The sequence below is a fragment of the Camelus ferus genome, chromosome 10, assembly GCF_009834535.1.
Source record: "Camelus ferus isolate YT-003-E chromosome 10, BCGSAC_Cfer_1.0, whole genome shotgun sequence".
Classification (NCBI taxonomy): domain Eukaryota; kingdom Metazoa; phylum Chordata; class Mammalia; order Artiodactyla; family Camelidae; genus Camelus; species Camelus ferus.
In genome coordinates this window covers 19,102,660-19,129,039 of record NC_045705.1, presented here as the reverse complement: position 1 = coordinate 19,129,039, position 26,380 = coordinate 19,102,660, and the positions used below count along the sequence as shown (strand labels likewise).

The 26,380-nt window shown below is 33.2% G+C and overlaps 2 protein-coding genes across 6 annotated transcripts in view; one reads left to right on the top strand and one right to left on the bottom strand.

Moving 5' to 3' along the window:
• The window catches only part of ELP4 (elongator acetyltransferase complex subunit 4), a 209,770-nt gene extending 209,482 nt beyond the window's left edge, over window positions 1–288 (bottom strand). Inside the window, exon 1 of the mRNA XM_032488404.1 lies at window positions 27–288. Within this exon, the coding sequence (XP_032344295.1) occupies window positions 27–249 (223 nt within the window). The 5' untranslated portion in view covers window positions 250–288. The remainder of the gene's footprint in view (window positions 1–26) is intronic.
• A 112-nt stretch (window positions 289–400) lies between these two features.
• Window positions 401–26,380, top strand: part of IMMP1L (inner mitochondrial membrane peptidase subunit 1) — a 68,948-nt gene continuing 42,968 nt past the window's right edge. Inside the window, exons 1-3 of one of the 5 annotated variants that reach the window (XM_006195073.3) lie at window positions 437–514; window positions 11,142–11,190; window positions 14,578–14,701. The gene's annotated coding sequence lies outside the window, so the exon portion shown is untranslated. Of the gene's footprint in view, window positions 515–11,141; window positions 11,191–14,577; window positions 14,702–26,380 lie in introns of all 5 variants that reach the window. The other 4 variants (XM_014568123.2, XM_014568122.2, XM_006195074.3 and 1 more) reach the window with 4 other exon arrangements.

Below are 26,380 nucleotides of genomic sequence, written 5' to 3'. Positions count from 1 at the left end.
AGCCCACATCTCTGTTCTGAACCGACCTAGGAGCTGGTCCAGGGCTGGGAGCCCGGTGGATACCAGCAGCTGTCCATTCCGCACCGACGGTCGTGTCCCCGCGATGGACAGCAGTCGAGAGCAGCCGCTGTCGGTACCGCTGACTCTAGGACCCCTCCGCTGGAAACTGGTGACGTTGTTTTTGCTGGCCGCCGCCACTACTGACCCAGTACTCCCGGTGCCGGTGCCACAGGTCGCCGCTGCCGCCATCTTGGAGCTTCCCGCGTTGACCCAATAGGAACTCTGGGAGTTCAAGCAGCAGGCCTATCAGAGCCAGCCCCAAACTCCCGCCTCCTTGCCCCCACCGCGGCTCCCGTAGCCAATAGGACTGAGAGCTCCCTCCAGAGTCAACCAATCGCAAGGCGTATTGCTGCAAAGTGCGCTATACGTCAGGACGGCGGACTTCTGCGGGGCCCAGGTGAGAAAGGCCCACCTGAGTCCTGGTGAGAGACTAACGGGTTTTTTTGGGCTAGAGGTGGGTAATATCGTTCAACATTCTTGTTTTGGGTACCTTCATTCACATTGAGTTAAAGAAAAGGCTGGTGGGGTAATGTATCAAGGAACTACCAGTAGGACCTTGCACTTTTCTCATCTCCGTGGTAAAGAGGAAAGAAAACTTTCCCCTGCCCCTTTCTCTTCTGATTTCTGAGAAAATTCCTTCTGCCTTCTCCATCAGGTTTTTTTCGGAGTGGTTGTGTAATATCAAAGGGGTCGAAACTGTTACCTTAATTAGTTGCTTGCTGAATGCCAGTGACAGGTGGGTTGGATTTAGACCTTAGAGTAAAAACTCTTGAGCTATGAGGCGATGTGGGTTTCCCCTGTCTCCAACAGCAAATGACAACATGTACCTCTCTGACAAGTCCCCGTGAGTAGCTTTCGTTAATTTTAATTAGTGCTTCTGGAAGTCTTGGAGCACCTTTCCATAAGTGGTGTGAATGATAAGTGTTACTCTGACAACCTTGTTCACACATTTAATTGCCTTTTGCTGTTAAGGTAGCTGCAAATAACAGAAAATACTTCAGGTTTCTTTCCCGAAAAACTGGTAAGAATTAGGTGTTTAAGTGCCTTCTTTTTCAAGTAATTTGTGAACTGTGAGTCAAGAGCTTATTAGAATAAGAGTTTTTGTTTGTATGTTTGTTTTACTTTATTATCATTTATTTATTTTGGGGGGAGAGGTAATTAGGTTTACTTTTTTTTTTTTTAGAGGAGGTACTGGAGCTTGAACTGAGGACCTTGTGTATGCGAAGCTTGCGCTCTACCACTTGAGCTATACCCTCCCCTCCCAGAATAGGAATTTTATGTGTGGAAAAAAACTTGTAATTTAGAGCTGTGTCTTTGGAATTAAAAATTTTCTCAAAATTTTGAGTTAGGTAGGGGACCAGGGGTTGGAGTAAGTGATTTTTAAAGGTATTCCTGATTCACAGATATCTAAACTAAAAAAGACTCCCAAATTATGCTTGCACTAAGTTATTGTTGGTTTTGACAGTGATCTAGGTACTTTAGAAAAACACCCAAACTTCATGGAAATTCTTGCCATAGAATTGTTTTAAATCTCAATGACCCGTGAAAAATTTTTTGGCTGATTCTGTTTGATAAGTTGAAGTTATATTGCTAAATAGTGACTGAAGTTTTTCATTTAGGAAAGTGTTTTGGGTTTTGTTTGTTTTTTTAAGAAAAATGTTCAGGAGAAAAACCCCACCTTGCTGTTTAACTATATCAGCTGGAAAGCTTTATCAAGGTTTAGATGCTTTCATTTAGACTCTTTCACCAGTATAAATCTGTTACCTAAATCATTCATTAAATAACTGTTGAGTATTTGCTGTCTGCTTGGACCTAACCTTGTCATTTTAGGCCTATAGAAAGAAGTAAAACATGTTCTTATTTGGGGGAGTAAGATTATCACATAGAAAACACTATGACACTTAAAATGAATGTATTGAAAAATATGTGCTAATTTTGTCCCATGGTACATAAATAGAAGGAAGACCAAAGTAAAAAGACACAAGGCAATCTAATATCAAACAGAAAGTTCTTGGATAGTTTTGCTGCTCTGAAAACTTTGAAGTACTACAAATACTGACTTTTATGTTTCTTTACTATATATTTTCTCATTTTTCACTCTGTTTACTTCAGCCCTTAGTTTTCTAAGCCTTATTACTAAAACTGAAAAATTGTTTTCAACTTTAACTATAACGCGGGAAGCCTGACACATAAGCACGCCAAGCCTGAAATTAGGATATATCTTTGGTATAATCTTATCATCTTATCATAGGATAAATTAATTTAATCTTTCTTAATTTTGTTTTTCAAAGGCAACACTTCTGCTGTCTAAGCAAATAATCCCAAATACTTGAATTTACCAGTATGTAGAGTAGAATGTAAAACATTGGAATAAGTGATGTATTTGTGGAAAGGAAGATTTAAAAGGATATATGCTTAGGTATGGTGTTAAATGATTAGTAACAATTATTTATTGAACACATACTTAACCCCATGGAGTGTGCTAAGTGCTCAGATTACAGGTGACGGAACACTTAGTCTCTACCCTCTTTGAGTTCACAGTTAGGAGAGATAAGTGGGCCGATAGGATAATGAAGTGCTATGGAGGACAAATGCAGAATACATGACTTGGATGGAGAGGGAGAATCCTTAGAAAGCTTGTCGTGAGGAGGAAGCTTAATCTGAGTTTTGAAGGATGTGTAGAAAATAAAGGCATTATAGAGAATGGAAACCATTACAGAGAATGGGAAGACTTCTCTCATTGCTGCTGTGCAGATAGTTTTCTTAATTTATACATAGTGCAGAAGAGGAGACTGGAGTCTAACTAATTTTTTTTTTAAGGTGGATTTTTTTTCCCTTAAGGATTATGGGAAATGATTGAAAAATTTTGAGTGAAGGAATGACATAATAATCATGTTTGGTTGTTATGTTAAATGATCAAATATGGCTAAAAAGTATCCTGGAAGAGAATGGACTGGCTTAAAGTATGATTGGGATAAAGAGAATGGAGTGAATCAAGAGCTTACTGTAAGGGGTAGAATCGATATGACCAAGGAAGATTGACACCAGAAATCAAAGATGACTAACAGGGTTCTGTCTTGAGCAACTTTTTGGGTGGTGGAGGATAAAGAATAAAAGGAGAACAGTAGAATTTTACAGTTGTGCTATTTGTTGTTTTAGGAAATTGGAGATCAAAAATTTTAATCTGTTTTGAATGTATTTAATTAGAAGTACCTTTGGAGGAGCCAAGTGGAGATGTCCAATACACAGTAGGCTGTTTGTGAGAGAGATCTCTAAATGAAATATATACATTAGAAAATAGTCCATGGTGGGAGTTTACCTCAAGGAAATGGAAAAACTCACCAAGGAAAATGTATACTTTAGAATAAGAAGAAAAAACATTCAGGAATAAACTTTGGGGAGCATGAACACTTAAAAGGTGTGCAGAGGAGCAGAGAGTAAAATATTGGAAAGTGTTTGATTTAGTAATAATAATTTAGTTTTGGCTTTGTTAAGGGCAGATTTGATCGAGGAGCAAATCAAAAAGTCAAATAATTGTATTGAGAATTGAATGGAAAGTGAAGTTGAATATTATATAAAAGTAGACCATTTTGCATTTTAGAAAGCTTTGTTGTGAAGGAGAATAGAAGGAGATAACAAAGGTTTAAGGGATGATTTTCCTTGTGTGTGTGTGTGTGTGTGAGAGAGAGAGAGAGATAAAGGTACTAAAAAACATTCTAGGCAATTGATAAAGAAAAAAACCTGAATGAGGTAGAAAGAATGGAATTCAGAGCACAGGGAAGGGATCAATATATGAAAGGAGGAGGCTAAATTCAGTGTCTGAAAGATGTAAATGAAAATAAGACTCTCTGATCTCCTTTTTGCCATTAAATCTTTGAGTTTTTAAAACCATTTTCTCTTTTTTGTTCCATATTCTTAACTTCATCCAGTCCCAGGACCTTGGTTCCTGTTTATATATCAATAAAAGTATTTATAGTCCATATTGCTTCTCTGACATCCAGAATCATAAGTTCAGATATTTACCTTTTTCTTTAAAGTCTTAGTGGGACCTCAAACTCATAATGCCCCTGACTGAATTTCCTTTGGTGTTTTGTATCTCAGTAAATGATAGGACCATTTGTAGAATTAGTTGCCTAAATCAAGGAATCTCACTATATTCAATTACTCTCTCAAGCTTTATTCCTGCATATCCAGTCTGTTACCAAGACTTACGGAGTTTATTTCTAAATAGCTCCTAATCCATTCTAGGGCATTTAGCCCTCATCTTTGGTTCTCCTGCAGTTCATTCTCCAATCAAGAGTCATTCTGATCCTTTCAAAATAGATATCTGATCATATAGTATAAAAACAAAACTTAAGGACCTGCATTTAGTTTCTTTTACCTAACTCTCTAACCACATCACTCTATAAATTCCCTTACTCTCTGCACTCTAGCATTCATTTATTCTGCGGTACTCACCTGTTTCCTTCCTGCCAAAGGCCACTAGTTAACTTCTATTTATCCTTCAAATCTTCACTTCAACCTACACATCCTCAGGAAAGTTTTCTCACCTTGCTGTCAAAATGAAATCAGCTCCTATATACAAACAATGAATGAATGGGATTGGAAATTAAAAACAATATAATTTGTATGAGTATCCTCAAAAATAAAATAATGAAGTATGAATTTTTAAAAATGTATAAGATCTGATGAACAAAATCAAAGAAGATCTAAATAAATGGAGAGATACTCCATGTTCATGGATAGGAGATTCAATATGATCAGTATGTCAGTTCTTCCCAGATTGATCTGTAGATTCAATGCAGTCTTAATTAGAATCCTAGCAAGTCATTTTATGGATGTTGACAAGCTGATTCTAAAGTTTATATGGAGAGGCAAAAGACCCAGAATAGCAAACACAATAATGAACAACAAAGTTGGAGCACTGATGCTACCTAACTTCAAGACTTCACTAAAAAGCTGCTGTAAACAAGACACTGTGGTATTGACAAAAGAATACATAAAGATAGGTGGAACAGAATAGAGAGTCCAGAAATAGACTCACATGAATAGTCCACTGATTTTTGACAAATGAGCAAAGGCAATACAATGGAGTAAAGATCATCTTTTCAACAAATGGAACAACTAGTCATACACATGCAAAAATAAATAAGTAAATGAATCTAGACTCAGACCTTACTTCAGAAAAACTAACTCAAAGTGGATCACATACCTAAATGTAAAACACAAAACTATAAAACTCCTAGAAGATAATATAGGAGAAAACGTAGATGACCTTGGGGATGGCAGTGACTTTTTTAGATACATCAAAGGCATGATTCATGAAAGAAATAATCAATAGACTAGACTTCATTAAAATTAAAACTTATGCTCTGTGAAAGATAATGGCAGGATGAGAAGACAAGCCACAGACTGGAGGATAATATTTGCAAGAGACACATCTGATAAAGGGCTGTTACCTAAAATATACAAAGAACTTAACAATAAGAAAAAAAAGCAACCTGATTTAAATATGGGCTGAAGACCTTAACAGACCCCTGACCAAAGAAGACATACAGATGGCAAATAAGCATATGAAAAGATGCTTCTCATCATATGTAATGAGGGGAAATGCAAATTAAAACAACATTGACTGCATATCTATTAGAATGGTCAAAATCCAGAATGCTAATAACACCAAATGCTGGTGAGGATGTGGAGCAACAGGAACTCTCATATAGTGCTGATGGGAATGCAAAATGTTTTTTGCCATTTTAAGAGACAGTTTGGAAGTTTCTTACAAAATGAAATGTACTCTTACCTTATGATCCAGTAATTGTGCTTCTTTGGCATTCACCCCCTGGAGTTGAAAACATATCCATGTAAAAACCTCCACATAGATGTTCACAGAAGCTATATTTGTAATTGTTAAAACTTGGAAGCAACTAAGATGCCCTACAGTAGGTGCATGGATAAGTAAAGTGTGATATATCCAGACAATGGAATATTATTCAGTGCTAAGAACAAACAAGCTATCAAGCCAATAAAGATATGGAGAAACCTTAAATGCAAATTACTAAGTAAAATAGGCCAATCTAAAAAAGCTACATACTGATTCCAACTACATGACATTCTGGAAAAGGCAAAACTATGGAGACAATAAAAAGATCAGTGGTTGCCAGAGGTGGTTATGGGGAGAGATGAATAGGCAGAGCACAGAGCATTTTTAGAGCATTAAAAATATTCTGTATGATACTGTAATGTAGGTTCATCCTTGGTAAAAAATGTACTGTTCTGGTGATACTGATAAAAAGGGAGGCTATACATGTGTGGGGTCATGAGTACATGGGATATTTCTGTACCTTACTTCTACTTTTATTGTAGCTCTAAAACTGCTCTAAAATAATAAAGACCCCCTCCCCAAAATTAACATGTCCAAAGTACAATGAAATCAGCTATATAAAATCTAAGCCTGAGGATTTCATAAGCAACATGTATATCACTCTTGTGGCCCAATAGTGGGACTGTTTCCCCAGTGGTATTTTGAGAAGTCTACAGGTACAGTTGAAAGACTCTAGTGACCTATTTAAGATACACCAGGAAACATAATGGTCAGGGTAAGTAACTAGCACACCGTGACAGAAAATGGGTACCTTTTTGATTGGCCTTTCAGTGCTTTTCTAGACTGACGGCCCATATTACCATTGCGTCTGTGTAAGTAAACATGTAACAGATATCGTGAGGCTTATTTGTGGGTCCTCATGGTATTCTGGCAGCACAGTTGATTGAATGCCAGGGTCATGCCTGCACAGAGGATATTCTTGGACCCCATCCCATGTAAGTCCTTTTTGCTTCCTGTCTGTATACTCATAAAGGGAAGCCACAGTTCTGAGTTCCAACATTACAGATTTGTTTTACATGGTTTTGTACTTAATATAAGTGAGGCCGTACACTATTTACTCTTACGTTTTATTTCTTTAGCTCAACATTATATTTGTGAAATGTTTTCATTAACATGTACAGTTGTTGAGTATTTATTGCTATATAGTATTGTGTAAATGTGTAACAATTCATTATTCATTCTACTGTTGAAAGGGATTTGGCTAGTTTACTGTCTGTGACCATTTTTCTAATGTAGTTGTACCAATTTACACTCCTGTTGGAATGTTTGAGAATTTTGGTTGCTTCTTATCCTTACCAACACTTAATCTTTCTTTTCATTTTCGCCATTCTGGGAGAGTTATGGTATGACACTTTCATTTGGATTTGAACAATAAATAGGTTTATTGACCATTTGGATAACATCTTCTCTGAAGTGTCTGTTCATTTCTTAGCCAATTCTTTAAAAACTGCATTGTTTGTCTTTCAATCTAGATTTGTAGAAGTGTTTTTTATATTTTGGGTAAGAGTTCAGTTGCAAATAAATATGTTACAAATATATTCTCTTAGTCTGTGGATCTCCTTTTCATATTCTTAATTGTCTTGATTTTAGTCAGAATGTATTCTTAAGGGTTAGTTTTTCTCCTTATGTTTAGCATTTTATGGCTAGGTTTTCCTACTCCAAGATTTCAAAGATGATATCAATATTTTCATCTAAAATCCTGGTCTTTACTTTTAAACATTTGAATCTGCATTCTGTTGGAATTGATTTTTTGTATGTTTGGTGTGAGGCAGGGCTGAAGATACATTTGTTTTTCCTGCATAGATGTCTATTGCCCTAGCACCATTTGTTGAAAAGACAGTTCTTTCCCTGCCATATTGAACCTATACTTTTTCAATGAGTAAAGTCACATACTTTAGGTATATTTTTCTGAACTTACTATTCCGTTGATTAGTGTGTGATTCTTCAGGTTCTCCAGAAGGATGACTTCTTTTCTCTCAGAATTTTAACCACCTGTACTGCGCTGTGCGCAAGCTAATTCAGTAAAAGTAAGATGCTCACCCTTTGGAAATCTCCTTTTACAAATCTGACCCACCAACAAGATCTTGTTCTATTTAATTATTGACATAATTGTTCTTGTATTTTGTGTTTGTTATCTAAGGGAGTGTTTGTTACGAGCTTTATCATACCAGAAACAGCTCTTACTACCTTTTTAGTGACTGTAAGTTATTCTTTTTTTCTTTATTGCTGATATTAGTTACTTATGCATTTTCTTCTTTTTTTCCACTTTTAGGTTTGCTAGGGATTTTTCCTTTTTATTAATCTTTAAAAAAAACCACTTTTGGCTTTTAAATTTTTTCCCTGTTTTATGTTTACTTTCTATTTTATCGATTACTGCTGTATATTATTTCCTTCCTTCTACATTTTTTGGTTTTGATTTGCTGAAATTTTGAGTTTTCTCTCCTGTGATAAAAGCTTAATTGATTTTCTACTTTTCATCTTTTCTAATATACTGTTTATAGTTAAGGGAGATTTTTCTTTAAGCACTGCTTTAACTGCATCCTGCAACTTTTAACATTTTTGTTTTCATCATCATTTATCTTAAAATATTTTTTACTTTTTGTTCAGATTTCCTCATTGGTCCATGAATTTTTAGGACACTTTTGAGAGTACTGAAATGCCGAATTATATTGGATGCCAGGAAAGCAGGTGTAATCTGGGGCTGTCCGGGGCACCTGAGAATTTACGTTCATCCTAATCTTAGTGGATTCTTAAATATAAACAGAAAACTGGCATTTTAAATTAGAATTTAAAAATCCATTGTATTCTTGTATCTGGGAAATACAGTAGATGTGTCAAAAGATAAACATGTTTTGGTTCAAGGAGATTTTTCAAGTAAATGTATCTATGAAGGTGAACAAGACATTTTTAGTGGTAAACATTAAACACTACAAATTTTTAGTGATAAAAGAGAAAGAAATTCCAGAGGTAGAATGGCCCCACATACGTGTACCTCCTAATCTGGGACTGCTCTTCCTCTTTGCACATAGCCCAAGTAAAGAATTGAACAACTGCTGACTTGTGCCTTTTCATGTGTCAACTTGAGTAGTGTCATAGGCATAAAGCTGCTGCATCAGTCTAAGCCTGTGTGTTATTCTAATTGTCCTGGACATTTCTGACAAGATATCAATTCCTCCTCAGCATGGATAATCGGGGAGCCCAGAGAAAAGCCAAATATTTAAAACTTTTCCATGTAAAGCTTCTTACATCACATCTACTGATTTTGCATGAAAGGTCATTTAGACTAGTGATGAGTCCCTCTGAAGAAATGCATAATTCTTGACCCAGTAAGTGGTGTTAGCAGAGGGAAATATTTTGACTACTGTTTCTCAGTTTAGGGATATGAAGTTTCTTTTATGATAAGATGACAGTTAAAAGTCTTAGCAGATGTTTTCAATCTTATATCAGAACTAAATTGGAACCATCTATTACACAGCTTTCTTTACTTTTTATTCATAACTTTTGTTCTACCTTTCTTTAAATTATATTTTCTTAGGAAATACTTTTTTATTGTTTTCAAATTTGATAGCATTAATTAGTTGCATTCTCTACATTGAATTCCTTTATAATGCCTTCCATATCCATGATGATATTTAGTTTTTTATTTGTAATACTGTATCTTTGGATTTTTTTTTCTCAATTTATGCTTTTTCTCTCTGAATAACTTTGAAGGATTAATAAAACTATTTTAATGATATTTTCATAGAATGATACCTTAGATTTAGGCACTAATTATTTCCTTTTCTAACATTACTAATGTCTATTTTTTTTTTTTAATTGAAGTATAGTCAGTTACAATGAGTCAATTCCTGGTATACAGCACAATGTCCCAGTCATGCATATATATACATATATTCGTTTTCATATTCTTCTCCATCAAAGGTTATTACAAGAGATTGAATATAATTCCCTGTGCTATACAGAAGAAACTTGTCCCTTATCTATTTTCATATACAGTAGTCAACCTTTGCAAATCTCAAACTCCCAAATCTATACCTTCCAAACCCCCTTCCCCTGACTAATTTCTGTCTTCTGAATTTAACCTTTCTTCCTGCTTCTTTTAGATATATTTTTTTTATATTTCATTATAACACTTTTAAAAGCAATAATTAAAATATAGTTGTAGTAATCTTTTATGATAATTTCCAGGTAAGCTCTGTCCAGTAGTACTTACTGTGTTGAAGGAAATATTCTGTGTCTGCACTAATACAATAGCCATTAAACACATATGGCTGTTTGGCATTTGCAATGTGGCTGACATGACTGAGGCACTGAATTTTTAATTTTGTTTTAATTATTTAAATTTAAACACTGCTTTTGACTAGGTGCTGCTGTATTGTACAGCATAGCTCTAGATCAAAGTTTGGCAAAATTTTTCTGTAAAAGACCAAGTAGCAATTATTTTAGGCTTTGCAGACCATATGGTCCCTGTTGCAACTACTTAGCTCTGTTGTTATAGCAAAAAAGCAGCCATAGACAACATGTAAATGAATGAGCATGGCTGTGTTCCAGTAAAACCTTATTTGCTAAAATGAAATAGGCAGGATTTGGCTAATGGCCCTTAGTTTGACAACCTCTGCTCTAGATCATAGATGTGTCTAAGGGTATGTATTTTTTTCTTTTTCCTGCTCTGTATTCCCTGAGTCCTTTTCATTATTTTCCTCCTTTGTGTGTGTGCATGTGTATTTTTTGGAAGGAAGAAAGGGGTCTTTTCTTGCAACATTTTAGAGAGATTATTACCCTGCTTGAGTTATTCTGTATTTCTTCAACTTTGATTCCAACTTTTCTATTTTTGTGTATGTAGGGGAACTGGTGGTGGACATACATTCTGTTTAAAAGGTTTTTTTGGATTCTATGGTAAATTTCTTTAAATTACTATTTGTCCTTTTAATTCTATCATATGCCTCTTATTTTATAGGTACAATATCTTGTTTAACACTTCTGAAGATGTTAAATAGAGTTCTTTTCCTTTTTCTTTCCTCCCTGGATTACCTTTGATTTCTCCAGAGTTGCTTGTTCTGTTTTTCATCATGGGCCTTCTTTTTCATTCTTGTGGTTTCCTTAAATGTTGGTGATCCTTGGATATTCATTCCTGTTGCTATATGACCAGTTGAGTAATATAGATAAATGGAGTAAGTTTTCTCTTCTTTTGTTTTTCTAGCAAATCTTTGCCCTAAATGGAAAGAACACTAATGGGGAGTTCCTTGTAGGTAGGTAGGAAGGACTTACTATTTTTTTATTGAAGTACTTTGATTTATAGTATTATATTAGTTTCAGATGTATAACATAGTGATTCAGTATTTTTATAGATTATATTTTGTTTTAAGTTATTGTAAAATGTTGGCTATATTCCCTGTGCTATACAGTATATCTTTGTAGCTTATTTATTTTATACATAGTAGTTTGTACCTCTTAATCCCCTATCCCTATTTGGCCCATCCCCTGTCCCTCTCCTCACTGGCAACCACTTGTTTCTTTCTTGTATCTGTGAGTTTGTTGCTCTTTTGTGATATTCATTTGTTTTAGTTTTTAGCTTCCACATGTAAGTGATAACATACAGTATTTGTCTTTCTCTGTCTTACTTCACTAAGCAAAACATACTTCAGGTTCATCCATGTTGTTGCAAGTGGCCAAATTTCATTCTTTTTTATGACTGAGTAGTACTCCACTCTGTGTGTGTGTCTCACATCTTTATCCATTTGTCTGTTGGTGAACACTTAGGTTGCTTCTGTACCTTGGCAATTGTAAATAATGCTGCTATGAAAATTGGGCTGCATGTATCTTTTTGAATTAATGTTTCTGGGTGTTTGTTTTTTTTTGTTTGTTTGTTTGTTTTTGTTTTTTGGATTTATACCCTGGAGTCGAATTGCTAGGTCATTGGTAGTTCTATTTCTAGTTTTTATCAGAAACCTCCATACTGTTTTCCATAGTGACTGCACCAGTTTACATTCCTACCAGCAGTGTATGAGGGTTTCCTTTACTCCACATTCTTGCCAATATTTGTTATTTGTGTTCTTTTTGATGATAGCCATTCTGGCAGGTGTGAGGTGATATCTCATTGTGGTTTTCATTTGTATTTCCCTGATAATTAGCAATGTTAAGTATCTTTTCATGTGTCTGTTGGCCATCTACATTTCCTCTTTTATTCAACATAGTTTTGGAAGTCTTAGCCACAGCAATCAGAGTAGAAAAAGAAATAAAAGGAATCCAAATTGGAAAGGAAGAAGTAAAACCATCACTATTTGTAGATGACATGATACTGTAGATAAAAAAATCCTAAATACACTACTAGAAAACTACTAGAGCTCATTAATACATTAATGTAAAAGTGCAGGATACAAAGTTAACATACAGAAATCTGTTGCATTTCTATACACTAAAAACAAAGTATCAGAGAAATTAAGGAAACTATCCCATTTCCCATCCCAGTAAAAAGAATAAAATACATAAAAATAAACCTACCTAAGAGGTAAAAGACCTGTACTTTGAACACTCTGATGAAAGAAATTGAAGACAACACAAACATGGAAAAATAAACCATGTTCTTGTATTGGAAGAGCCAATATTGTTAAAGTGACTGTACTACCCAAGGCAGTCTGCAGATTCAGTGCAATTCCTATCAAAATACCAAGGACATTTTTCACAGAACTAGAACAAAAATTTTTTAAAATTTGTTTGGAAACACAAATGACCCCAAATAGCCCAAACAATCTTGAGAAAGAACAGAGCTGGAAGAATCAGTCTCCCTGACTTCAGACAATACTACAAAACTACAGTAATCAAAACAGTATGGTACTGGCACAAAAAATGGACACATAGATCAGTGGAATAAGAGAGAAAGCCTAGAAAGAAACCCACACACTTATGGTCGGTTAATCTACAACAAAGGAAGCAAGCATATACGGTAGAGAAAATACAATCTCTTCAATAAGTGGTGCTGGGGAAACTGAATTCCATATGTAAAAGAATGAAATTAGAATATTCTCTAATACCATATATATAAATAAAATGGATTAAAGACCTAAATGTAATACTGGGTACTATAAAACTCCTAGAGGAAAATATAGGCAGAACACTCTTTGACATAAATCACAGCAATATTTTTTGGATCCATCTCCTAAAGTAAAGGAAATAAAAGCAAAACTAAACAAATGAGACCTAATTAAACTTAAAGGCTTTTCCACAGCAAAGGAAACCATTGACAAAATGAAAAGTCAACCTACTGGGTAAGATAAAATACTTGCAAATTATATGACCAATAGGGGATTAATACCCAACATATATGAACAGCTCATACAAGTTAGCATCAAAAAAAGAAACAACCTAATTAAATAATGGTCAGAAGAGCAGAATAGGCCTTTCCCCCCAAAGTTCTCACTTTTAAGGGTACTTAGAGAAAAGGAAAAAAATGATGGTAGGATCATAGAGGAGACTGATTAAAGCAAAAATTGGGGTTGAAACAGAAACGCAGTAGAAAATAGAGGGAAGATAGATTGGCAAAAATGAGGACGTAGCAGGAAAGTGAAATGTGCAAAAGCAAAGGCAAGAAATTGGATGGGGAGTACTTTAAAGGGAGTGAAAGATGGTAAGTAATGCCATGAATAGCTTAATGTTAAAAGGTAGAAGATTACTATATCAGAGTTTTCTTCGGCTTCAGTCAAATCAATGATAATTACTAGAGTCATTGTAGTCATGATATCAAACACTCAAGGCAAGCTTCTCATGTCATTTTGGCAGAAGAAAGTAGTAGGAACCATTTTACAAATTATTAATTAAATTTGAATAAATGTTATGTTATAGTATTTTGATATGTGATCTTATATAGACTATGTAATTATGTTTCAAGGTGAATATTCACATGTTCTTCTAATGGCAAAAAATTGGTTTTAGTGTAGACATTGAAATGTTTTATGTAAACACATTTAAAGTAAACTATATAATAGTTAAAATACGCATGAGGGTACATCATTTGTTCACTCAGTCATGAGAACTGATATAGAGTGTTTGGATATGAGGCAGGTTTTGACATCCGGTAGAAGATCAAACATGTTTTGCCTTTAACATATTATGGCTGGTCACCAGGTCTTCCTACAATATCACGTGCATTCCTCATGTTTAGTAAATATCAGACTAATGAGTCTTAATACGTCAGCATTACAAACTACTTCTCTGCCATGTTTTCATTCTTAAAATTAACCTCAGATATTCATTTATGCTGACATGTAGAAATGAATGTTATATCCTCTCTATTTCCTGAAAATTGCTTAGAAGACTTTAATGTATCAGAACTGTATATGGTTGGCTTATTGACGTCTTTAAGTTCTTGACCATGTTTTTCACTAGGTTGATTGATATATTAGGTCACCCACTTACTTTCTCCTAGTTAAATTCTCTGGTAGATTAAGGACTTTATTTTCATTTAAAAAAGTCATTTTATTCAAAGTGTCATTGAATATCTGAATTCAGAATCCCACTGATCCACTAAGAGGAAAATGCACCTTAACATCTGAGAGACATTTAGTCATATTATGTACTAATTCAGCTAAACATGGCTCAAAGAGGCCTTTACCTAATGTAATTTTGATTTCCTTCTTTAGGAATCCTGAAACCATGGATCACCTATATATGCTTTGAGACATTCTTTAGATGGTTTTTTTTTTTTTTTTTCTGGAAGCCCAGTAACTACCCTGAAAATTCAATTTATTGTTGAAAAGACCTATGGTAAGTGGATTTTTTTCCTCTTTTTTCTTCTGTCGGTTTCATGTTAGAGTTAAGTCTTATGGATGTTGTAATGCTGCTCTCTGCTGGACACAGTGTAATTTTTTAAAGTTGGCACTTAATAGATGGGCAAATAACTGATTAGTTGGATCCTCTGAGGAAGGGAATCCTTGTCTGCATTCACTGGAAAACAACAGTTTAGAACAATAGCAACTCTGTTTTCGTAATGGGTGATACCATTGCCATTGTACTGATATCTGGAGCCTGATGAAAGTGCTGATAGTCTCGTTTCTAAATTTCACTGCTTCCTGTTTAGTGGTGTCTAAATGTTATAATGAAGGTACATTGAAGGATGCTTGTAGGTGATGGACCTTTTGGGATTTCCTACATTGTGGGTAGATGTATGTTTGCAATTTGTCAACTTTATGATTATTATTATGTATTATTAGTGTCTTTTTTGTAATAATTTAAGTTCCCTGTATGTTTGTTTCTCCAATGGAAATATTTAAAACATCTCCAGTATAATTTAAATTAGAACAGTGTTAGATCTGTTTTGAGTGAGTCCCTTTATTATATTTTGTACAGTTGAATTTAAGTGATCGTATATCCATCCTATAATCTAGCTATTATGTTTTCTGGCACACATAGTGAACCGTTCTTACACAGACTGTTGTTGGATTGGACCTCAAGTGTCATATCATCTATCCTATCATGAACCCTCATACTAAATGCAAACACAGGTGTTCCCAAAGCTATTTTAAAATGTGTGGGAGTTCAAAGTGTTTTTCTTCCTACTTTTGAGCTGAAATAGTATATTTGTTTTTGGAGTGCAGCCTGCATAAAATTAATACCTGGATGTAATGTCAATTTTTTTGAGAGTAAGCATACATTTTCTTGAAAAGAAGAAAAAGTAATTAGCACAACATGGAGCTCGGCAAAGATTTAACAGTATAACTGATATTATGCTCTTTAATGGTTTGGAATTTTTTTTTGTGGCCATTGGGAAAGCCTGTGAAATCTATTCTTAATTAGAATTGTGGAGAATTAGACATAGTAACTTTTTTTATTAAAGAATTGAAATAAAAATTAGAAATATAGACCAAGAAAATAAAACTGTTAGCAAAAAAGAAGAGCCCTTTCTTCTTTCTCTGTAAGAATATATTATTTCAGAAAGTATATCTTTTTAAACTTTTATTATAAAATATAACATCATCCAGAAACATAAATGTATAGTAAAATGAATAAGTATAAAGCAAACATTCAGTAACTGTAGATCATTACTAGCATCCCAGAAATCCTTGATACAATCTTTATTTTCTTCAGAGGTAACCAATGTCCTGACTTTTATGATAATTATTTATATAATTCTCTATACAATTTTGTCACTTTTATAGTATTCCTTACCAATAAGTTTACTTTTTGTATGTCTCTTTTTAATCTTTATGGAATCATATGTATTCTTTCTTTACCTGGCATTATGTTTTGAAGATATCTACATAGTTGTATGTAGTTTTATTTTAATCATTTTCACTATCATGTGTTTTTCCTTTGGAAAGAATATGACAGAATTCATCCATTCTATTGTTGGTGAATGTTTGGGTTCTTTCTAGTGTTTGGCTATTATTAACGACATTACCATGAATTCTTTACATATCATGTGTTGTTTTTTATGTGTCAGGTGGAAAAAGTCATATATTTTCAGGTTAAATATAATTGATTATAGTGGTGTTTTAAATTAATTTAAATGAGTACATGAGAAATTTGTTACATAGTGAGAGTACCACATATTAAATATTGGACAATGTTCTTAAGTAATCAAAATTTCTTTTACTGTAGGCCTTAAATATATAGTAGAGTGGCATATAATCTATGGTAGTTTAAAAATATTGTACATATAGATATAGGACCTAATGTTGTAACTCTTTGTTTTACTTTATTAGCACATTGATTCTATTTACTATTGTGTTATGTTTTCCATAATCTCCACTTTCTGATGAAGAAACTAGGGAGGGCTAGAGAGATTGAATCACTTGAACAAGGTTATTTAGCAGGTTGGAGCTAGAAAACCAGACTAACCTGTCTGCTTGGCAGCGGCAGTTTAAAGAAAACAAAGTGAAAAGTGAAATCAGGGTATTTTCTTGAGTGTGTCCAGCCATTTAAGTGGAAAATTTGCATGACTAGATTTCAGAAATTATCAGATATTCTTTTGAGTCTTAACCAAGAGCTGGCCTTGCAAGAGAATTGTTATGTTTAAAGCTCCTCAAAATGTTACTGCATTTTATCACAGTTCATCTTCCAAAAGGCAGCCAGGATATACTCTAACTTTGAGTGAGAATTTTACTTTGAGTAATTTCTCATTCGTTGGGCTGTTATTAATGAGTGGTGTACTATGCCTCGTCTGTTAATTTTGTGGATAATCGAACCTTATCCTTTTGTGTGCCAAAATTTATTTTGTATGAATATTTTTCTAAAATGCTCTTGAAATATAAAATGTACCCTTCTGTTTTCTTAAACAGAACAAATTGAGTATAATGTAAGGTGTTTTTCTTTTTGTTCTTTTGATGACTCTGAGTTGTCATTGTGAACATCAGTCATTTCACAGAATTTGTGTGATTTCCTCAAAACCCATTATGCTGTGTAGGACTGTTGTCCTAAATTATCCTAGACTTATAAACTTTTATGTCCTGGGTGCTAATTACAATGTCTTTTTTTGTTAATTTTTTCTTTGTTAGGTAATTCTTGTCTTTTTCTGTCGGTGCTTTATGTTGACTCTAACGTAAAAATCAGCATTTCCCTAGGAAGTACATTGCTTAGGTGAGAGCTTACCTATGGTACCCATCTCCTGACTAACGGCATTGAAGGCGTGGCAGCTTTTTAAAATTTACTTGACAGTCAGCAACTAGGCTAGCCACTTTATTCCAGGGGACTGAGATCATCTCACAACTGATTTCTGAATGATTGCAATGCAACAGATGTTGCATATACTGGTGCATCCTTATTTAGGGAATAAAAATTATCATGCACATTTTTTCTTATAAAACATTGATAGTGAAACTGGATTTACTTAAGGATTCCTTAAATAGGAAGTTCATTGAATTTAAGTGGTTTTTAATTGTGAAATATTTGATAGGATGGGCTTTGAAATAAAAACAATGTATTAGATGATACTGCCTATTAGAAATGGCAGTCATAAAAATTAAACCACCTTTCAAATGATAGATTTTTAAAGAAAAATAGAGAAATAACATAGATTTGGTCTCCTGGAAACATTTAAGTGCTTCAGGAAAGCATCCATTTAAAAATGAAATGTATTTGACTGCTTACCCAATTATAAACTATTGAATGTAAATTTAAAGGAAAAAACTGGGGTTGAAGTAGATTTGTTTTTAAATGAAAGGAGATGTTGGGAAAAAAGATAGACATTTGCTATCCCAGCACGTTAGGCATCAATATGGTCATTTCCTATGTCAGTGTGACTTTTTTCAATTTGAAAATTTGTTTGCTCTTAAACTTAAGTCAGCAGCTTTTACATAAGCATTTAAAGAAAAATAAACAAAGAGCTTCATATAGTTTTTCCCAATGAGAACATCTTTGAGAATTGCCTCATGAACAAAATACCTTAGTGGTCTAAAGAGAGGAATAGCTTTTTCTGAGACACATCTGAGATGCATATGTGGTGGAAGTGCCCAATGACACAACCCCCGTAGGAGACAGATGAGCAATTTCTAGAAAAGGACCAGTGCATTTACACTCAGAACCAATTCTGGGAATTTATTACAAATAGGCTTGTCTACCTATAGAATAACATATGCATAAGAGTTTCATTGTAGCTTCTTTTGTAGTAGCAAAAGACTTCAAACATCCCTGAAGTCTGTCAGTGGGGTATTGGTTAAATGAGCTCTGACATAGCTATGTAATGAAATACTCTACAGCTGGGAAAATAGAAGGGCTGTTTTCTATTTGAATATTTAGAAAGTTTTCAAATGTACATTGTTACTTGAAAAGAGCAAAGTTCAAACAGTGTAAACTACTTTTTGTATGAAGAGGGAGGGGAATAAGATATATTCACATTTGCTTATATGTGCATAAAGAAAATCTGGACGGATATACAAAATCTAAATTTGTATGTGGATGGATATGGAAAACAGAGTAGATGGGACTTTTAGATTGCTTTAAATTTTTGAATATGTGAATGTGTTACTAGTTAAAAATAGTCTTATTTGTTAGCCTAATGAGAAAGAAAGGATAAGCAGGCTGTATTTACCACAGAATTAGCCAGTTTTACTCCTTTATCCTTGGCAGATAGTAGGTAATGAATAAGTATTTGTTATACAAAAGAAACTATATGAACTATAAGATCTTTAGATGATCTCTTTTAGCTAATTTTTTGAAGTATCTTTTCAATATACAAAAAACAGTGTTGTAAATCATGTGTTGATTCCAGTATAGAAATAAGGGAAAATATTTAAATGGGTGATAATGAAATATATAGTTGAGTTTATTATCACATTATGGAATTTCATTTAATTTGTATAATATTGATGTTAACGAATTATGTTTTAACTTCACTGAACGGTAAAAATATTTTCAAAAGGTTCCTATTAAAAAGATTCCTATTAAATTAGGTAATAAGCTCGCACAATAAATAAAAGTTTATGAAACTTGAGGGCAAAGTGAAAATTGGAAAACATATATTCTTTATTTTGCCTTATCTTCTATGCTACTTCAGTTTCTCATTTAAGGTCAAATTTTCATTCCTGAGACTATTTAGAAGCTCTGATATAATAGCAGGCAGCACCAGCAGCTCCTCCTGACACAAAGACTGTATATCTCTGAAAATATATTATACGTTGGGGGTTGAGGGAAGGTAATAGGGTGAATGGTTGTTGCTTCTACGTTTATAAGAGTCCAGGAACTTATCTTACCTACTGAGTTGAAACTTTGATTATTAAGATAGGTAGTTATAAGAACCTTTAGTTTTCCCCTTTTATTATGTATATATTAGTTGTTGCTTAATTTCTTATGACAAGGATTTTGACTGCCTATGTATATCTATGTACTTGTGTGTAAAAATTGCCTTTTTAAAGAAATGTACATCTATATTTCCATATATATATATGGAAAAGTACACATATTATAAGTGGGTGGCCCAGTGAATTTTTCTGAAGTCAAATACACCCATATAAACAGTGCCCAGATAAAGAAAAAGAATATTATTGGCACTCTGGAAGACACCTTCACATTCTCTTCCAGTCACTATTTCCCTCCCTGTACAAAGATAACCACTATGCTGACTTTTAATAGCATAGATTTGTTTTGCTTGTTTTTGTATTTTATGTATAGAATTATACAGTATAATTTTTTATATCTGGTTTCCTTTGCTCAACATTATGTTTTGAGATTCATCTACATTGTTGCATGCGGTTGTAGTCTGTTCATTTTCATTGCTGTGTTCCATTATATGACTGTATGACAACTATTTTTTATTCTATTAACGGACATTTGGGTGGTTTACATATAATGCTAAATATAACATGTCTCTTAATATATTTAATGTGTTTCTTTTGAGGATACATCTAGGAGCAAAATTGCTGGATCATAAATATGTATATGTCCAGCTTTAATCAATATTGTGAAATAATTTTCTAAAATAGTTGTACTAATTTACTTTCCTATGAGAGTTCTAGTTGCTCCCAGTCTTTGCCAACACTCGATTCTTGATTCTTTTCCTCATCTTTTATCATCTGTTAGTTTCTGGTGGGTATGAAGTAGTGTGCCACTGTATCATTTTAATTTCTAGTTCCCTGATGATTGATGAAGTTGGGCACTTTTTCATATGTATATTGACTGGTTATCCTTTTTGTGAAGTGCCTGGTCACTTCTTTTGCCCACTTTTTTGTTGGGCTCTGTCTCCTTCTTTGATTTATAGGAGTTCTGTGTGTATTCAGAATATGAGTCCTTCAGGTATTGCAGATATTTCTCCCACTCTGAGGTTTGCCTTTTCACTCTATTAATAGTACTTTTGATGAACAGAAGTTTATGGCTTTAAAGTAGTCTAGTTTGTCATTTATGTTTAGTGCTTTTTACGTCTTGTTTAAGAAATAATTGTCTACTCCAAAGATGTTCTGTGTTCTGTATTTTTGTCTGAAAAGTGCTGTAATTTTACCTTTTAGATCTGTAATTTTAGACTGTATTTTTATGTTAGGCAGTTTTGCTTGTCTTTTTAGACTCAATCTATGTCTCTAGACAGAAAAACAAAGTGGACTTTTCTTAATGACATAGTTACGTACTTTCTGCAAAATGCCCCCTGAAGAAAACTGTTACTCTATATTTACCTTACCTGCAGCTTTAATGTACTGCTTTGTTTATTTGTTTGTTTGTCTTTAAGGAATGTTCACTAGAACATTCAGGGAAGAATTTCTGGGATGGGAAAATGTTATGATTTTCATTTTTTTTTAACAATACTAGTATTCATAAAAATGTTTATCCATAAAATTTTGTGAGGTATTTACAGGCATAATTTCAGTTACCTTGTTTGAGTAAAATTTACTCTGTTAAAGTTTAGTATATTTAATTAAGGGGAAAAATTAGGTTTCAACTTTTGTCACCAAAGCAATATAAATGCTATTACTTTTATAAGCTTCTTTTAAATTATTTTGATTTTTTAAGAAGGATTTCTTGTGAGCATCCATTTCCATAGAAGTCATGAACATTTATAAGGCCCTTGGTGATACTTTTTATTATTCAAAATATTTCAGATATTTGTTCTGATTATGTGCTGTTATTTATATTGCAGAAAAGTTCTTATATATCTTGGTATTTTTGTTTTTATCTTGTCAATAATGTCTGTTACTAACTTCATGATTATTGTATACTTAATTTTACATTTATATTTCATGAGAGTAATTGCCTACTTAAAAATGTATTTTGTCTCTGATCACAGTGCTGAAATTAAAGTTGATTGTACTTGACTTTTAACTAAGCACTTAGATATTTTTCACTTGTCATCTATATTTTTTAGTTTAAAGCATCAAATTAAATATAATTTTATCCTGGCTTTTATTTTAATTCATGCATTTAAAAACTGAAATTCAGATAAAAGATAGTTTCAAAATAAATTCAGTATATTATTTATGAGTGGAGCAACACATTAGCATTGGGTTCACAATAGATCATATCGCTTTTATTCCATCTTACAAGCTTAGCAGCACAAACAGAATAATCAACATATTATTTGGCTGTCATCTGCTGAACAGAAACCAGAGATCACAAGGAGGTTTTCCCTAGCTGTGGTGATGGCCTTTTTGTTCCAAGCCCCCATCTGGGAGGGCCATGGTGTGTTATCATATGGAACGCGGGGTTTTCTGTAATCTGCTTAGCTGCACTGCAGTTTGAATCTTCATTCCATGTTTGTGTAATTTATAATTTTAATGAGACCATGGCTCTTGTGGGCTTTGAAATATATTAAAAGCTCTTTTGTGCATATGCTTTTGTTCTTGCTTAATAGGCTCAGTGTATTTAAAACTGATGAATTTTTATTCATGAATTTGGATGTCTGGGGATTAACTTAGACTGAATATCATTGCACTCATATATTGATGGTTAGGAAGTTTTTTTATTGTTATTTTGGGTTTTTGTGTGTGTGTGTGTGTGTCTGTGTCTGTGTTATACTTGTAACTAGAAAAGGAAAGAACTTATATAATTTTTAAAGGCTAGGAAAAAGTGGCATTTTTAGGTCATGAAGAATTGATTTAGATTTTGCCTGTCTCATGTATTGATACTCTTATTTCATCTTTAGTCTTAGTATTTTGGATATATATTATAAAGGAATAATTATGAAAAAGCAACTTTTAAGTGAGTTAGTACCTTACATACTATCGTTCATATTGAAATAACATTTCTATGTGTGACAAAGATAGACTTTGTATTTTAATTGTATGTCAGTTGTCTATGGTCATACTAAATGAGCCATGGACTTTCTTCTGTTAATAAGTATATGTTTTATATTTTAACTATTTTCAATTTACCTTGTTTCTGTAAAACTCTCTTTATTAATATATTGTTTTCTTTTTACCTACATTGATGAAATAATGAAAAAAGACTAATGAAAATGCAGCTTTCTAATAATTTATAAGATTGACTTTTTTATTTTGCTAAAATCCTGAAATATACTAAATGCTTCAAATCTCTATTACAGTTATTACTTATAATATATTTTTAAAATTTGAATATGGACAATTATATAGCACCTTAGGAAAAAATCATGGCCCTGTCTAGATCCAGACACGTTTTTTGAAGTTGCTATCTATTGGACTCAATGAAGGGTAACACACGGACCTTACTAGTCTTTTATGAAGTTGCCCAAAATATATTGTTACTGAAAACCTATGTTTACTGTACTAAAGCATTTTCGTAACTGTAAAACATAATTTTTTTGGTATGTGTTGGTTGTCAATTTGGCTGGTCTTTTCTTCTCCCCCACTTCCCTTAAGCTAGAAATGTGAAATACAAGGTAAAGTGACAGCATTTTATTCTTTGGTTACTAAGCTTATCTATCAGATTTGACACTGGAATGTTTGTTTTTCCATAACAACCCTCTGCTCTGGTATTTTATTAGTAGTACAATTTTAGTTAGCTTAGGAATAAATTACTGAAAATGTGTAATCTGCTAAAGCAGTGCTGTTCAATAGAAACATAATGCAAGTCATATGTATTTTTTATTTAACCCGCTAGATCCAAAATGTTAAATGTTCAACATGTAATCAATGTAAAATATTTTTATTCTTTTTTTTATGGTCTTCAAACTCCAGTATATATTTTATACTTATAATACATTTCAATTTGGACTAGTCACATTTCAAGTGCTCAATAGCCATACATCGCTAGTGGCTACCTCACTGAACAGTGCAGCTGTAAAGTAACTACATCTAAATAGCATAACAGAAATACATATTTTTTTGCATCCCTTATTATTTTTCTAGTAGTATCCTAAAAAAGCCAAGAGTATTCATGTGCTGTATAGTTGAAATTACATAAAGTGTCTTTTATAACTCTACCACTGATAATATTGGTATGTGTGTTTCTGATTAATACACAAAACCAGAATTATATCACTTGATTCCTGAGTACTTACCAGATATTGTGTAGATATGCTTAAAAGTATTGTGATGATAAGCAGATAATGGCTAATGTAATGGATGTGGTATGTTCCTCAACAATTGTGGGCAAATCAAACTTGTCAAATAAGTAATAGTTCAAGTATACCAAGGAGCTTAGTTTTAAAAGAATCCTATGGCAATTCTTGATACTTTTTTTTTGAAATAAAATTGAGAACACCTTTTCAGATTCTTAGAATTTTTCTGAATAGGTGTGTGAATGTATATGAATCTCTCTTTTCATATGTGTTTAAAGTTGGTAAAGCTTTAAATTTCTTGGAAGAAAAAAGCTGAACATAAAGTACTGTTTTCTAAACATCTCTAGGATTCCATACATTTTAAATGCTCCGTATACAGGCAAATGTAAGGAGAGGTTCCTTCCACAAGTACTTTAAAAATATATAGTTAAGAATTATAAAACCATAAATTACAGTTGATTTGAATCGATTCAGATATTTTAAAGTGTAAAATGATCAAGGTGATTCATATAAAATACTGCTTCTGTACCTATTTTATAAAAAGTAGAGACCTTCTTATCTGTAATTGACCTTGCTCAGGTATGGTTTAGAGAGAAAATCATACGTTCATGAAACCTCTGAATATTTCACATATTCTAAATTTTGAGGGAAATGAGCTAATTGTTACATAATCTAACTTTTATGTAGATATTGTCTGATGCCTGTTGTATCCTTAGTCACTTAAATTTTTATTGACTTCACTTTGTGACTTTTACATTTAAAGTGTTGGCACAAAATGTTAAACTGTTCTTTAAACAATACCTCTAGTTTCTTGGAGATGATAAATCCATCCATTGATTTCCTAATTTTATTATGTACACAGTCAATTGTAATCCAAGATTACAGCAAACAAGATGTTAATTTCTAGCCATAATCTATGTACATTTCAATTACAGAGCATGATTGTTATAGAAGCACAGAATAAAAAGGAATAACATTTGAGCTATCCTCACAGGAGCTGTCAATAAAAGATGTAATAGGGGATTTAGGAATCTGGAAACGGCCAACTAATTTATGTGAATCTATTTTATTTCAGCTAGAAAGACCAAGCTTTTTTTCGTCTGCACTGCATATTGCAGAGCACAGGCTGTCTATAGAAAACCAGGCGGCTGCATATGGATAGTCCCTTGATATCATTCACTTGCTGTGTAATCTTATTATGCAAAGTTCTAATCTTCACCTAGAATGAATGCCTCTGGGTCAGAATATAGTCATATCAGGGTTTTTGAGGTCATGTTTTGTGATCCTTAGCTTATTCTTCTAAGTAGGGCTGGGATTTAAAGGGTATTCCCCAGACACCAGCAGATAGACAGCAGAACCTGCTGCCTTTTTGGAAGACAAGACCAACATGAGGTCCCTGGTAGGATTAAACTTGATTTGTAGCTGTAGGATTTTTTAACAGATGTATTATTGGACAGGGAATAGGGGGCCACCAGCACAGCAAAATTGAATCACGACTGGCATTCTCAGGGAGTTTGCTGCCTGCTAAAACAGCAGCTGCATGTGGATTTGACTTCTTTCAGGTGAAGCGACTTCCAGTCATTTGGAAAGGATGGGATGAAAAGGAACCTTGGTGATAATTTTGATGTCTGCAAGATTTAGTACCAGTGTAATGGGATTATCGGTAACACCTTCACTGCAGAAAAAGCCACCTGGCGCTATAACTGGCAGCAACTGAGAACTAATCCTTTCCCATCCCTTGGATGTCATTCATGAAGCTCAAAGCGATTTCTATCCTGCTAACTGTGATTAATTTTTATAAACAACAACAACAAATCAGGTGATCAAGGCAAAAAATATGCTGTTTTATTATTTAAAATATGTAGCCTTATTATAAGCTATATGACTCATAAATTATGTAAGACATATATAAACTATAAACTATGTACGACTTGAAATTTATTAAAATGTTGAAATAAAAAAGTTGATTAATCACAGTCTTTTATACTTTTTCCATTTCAGTGACATAATGTATTAGCTATTGGTTAAGATTTATACTTGAAATTAAGTACTAGTTTAAGTACTTTAGTGTTCTTTTAGATATAAGGCCATTATCAATAAATTAATGAAAATGTCTATAGATATAAGGAATTGGAATAATTTGTTTTGTCATATGTTTTACCTGTTCTGTGACTGCTTTAATTCCTGCTGATTAAATGGTTTTAGTGAATAAAATGTTTAATGGTATAAAAATATATAGACACATAGTCTAATAATTAAGTTAATGCTGGCTCAAATTGCTGATGAAAAGGTTTCTTTGTGAAAGTGTAAGATCTTATGTAAAAGTCTTTAAATAGTTAATGTTAGTATTGAGTGACTATTTTTTTAGTTCAGAAATTCTTAGTCAAAGTTTTCCTTTAGCAGATAGGGGTTTAGTCAAGTGCTCTAAAATCATGTATTAGTTAATTGAGGTGTTTTTTAAAAGCATTTTATTTCAACCAAAAACTTTATCAAGTACTTTGTTTAGAGGTTTTAATTTTAATATTCTTCTCTTACATGGTCCATAATAA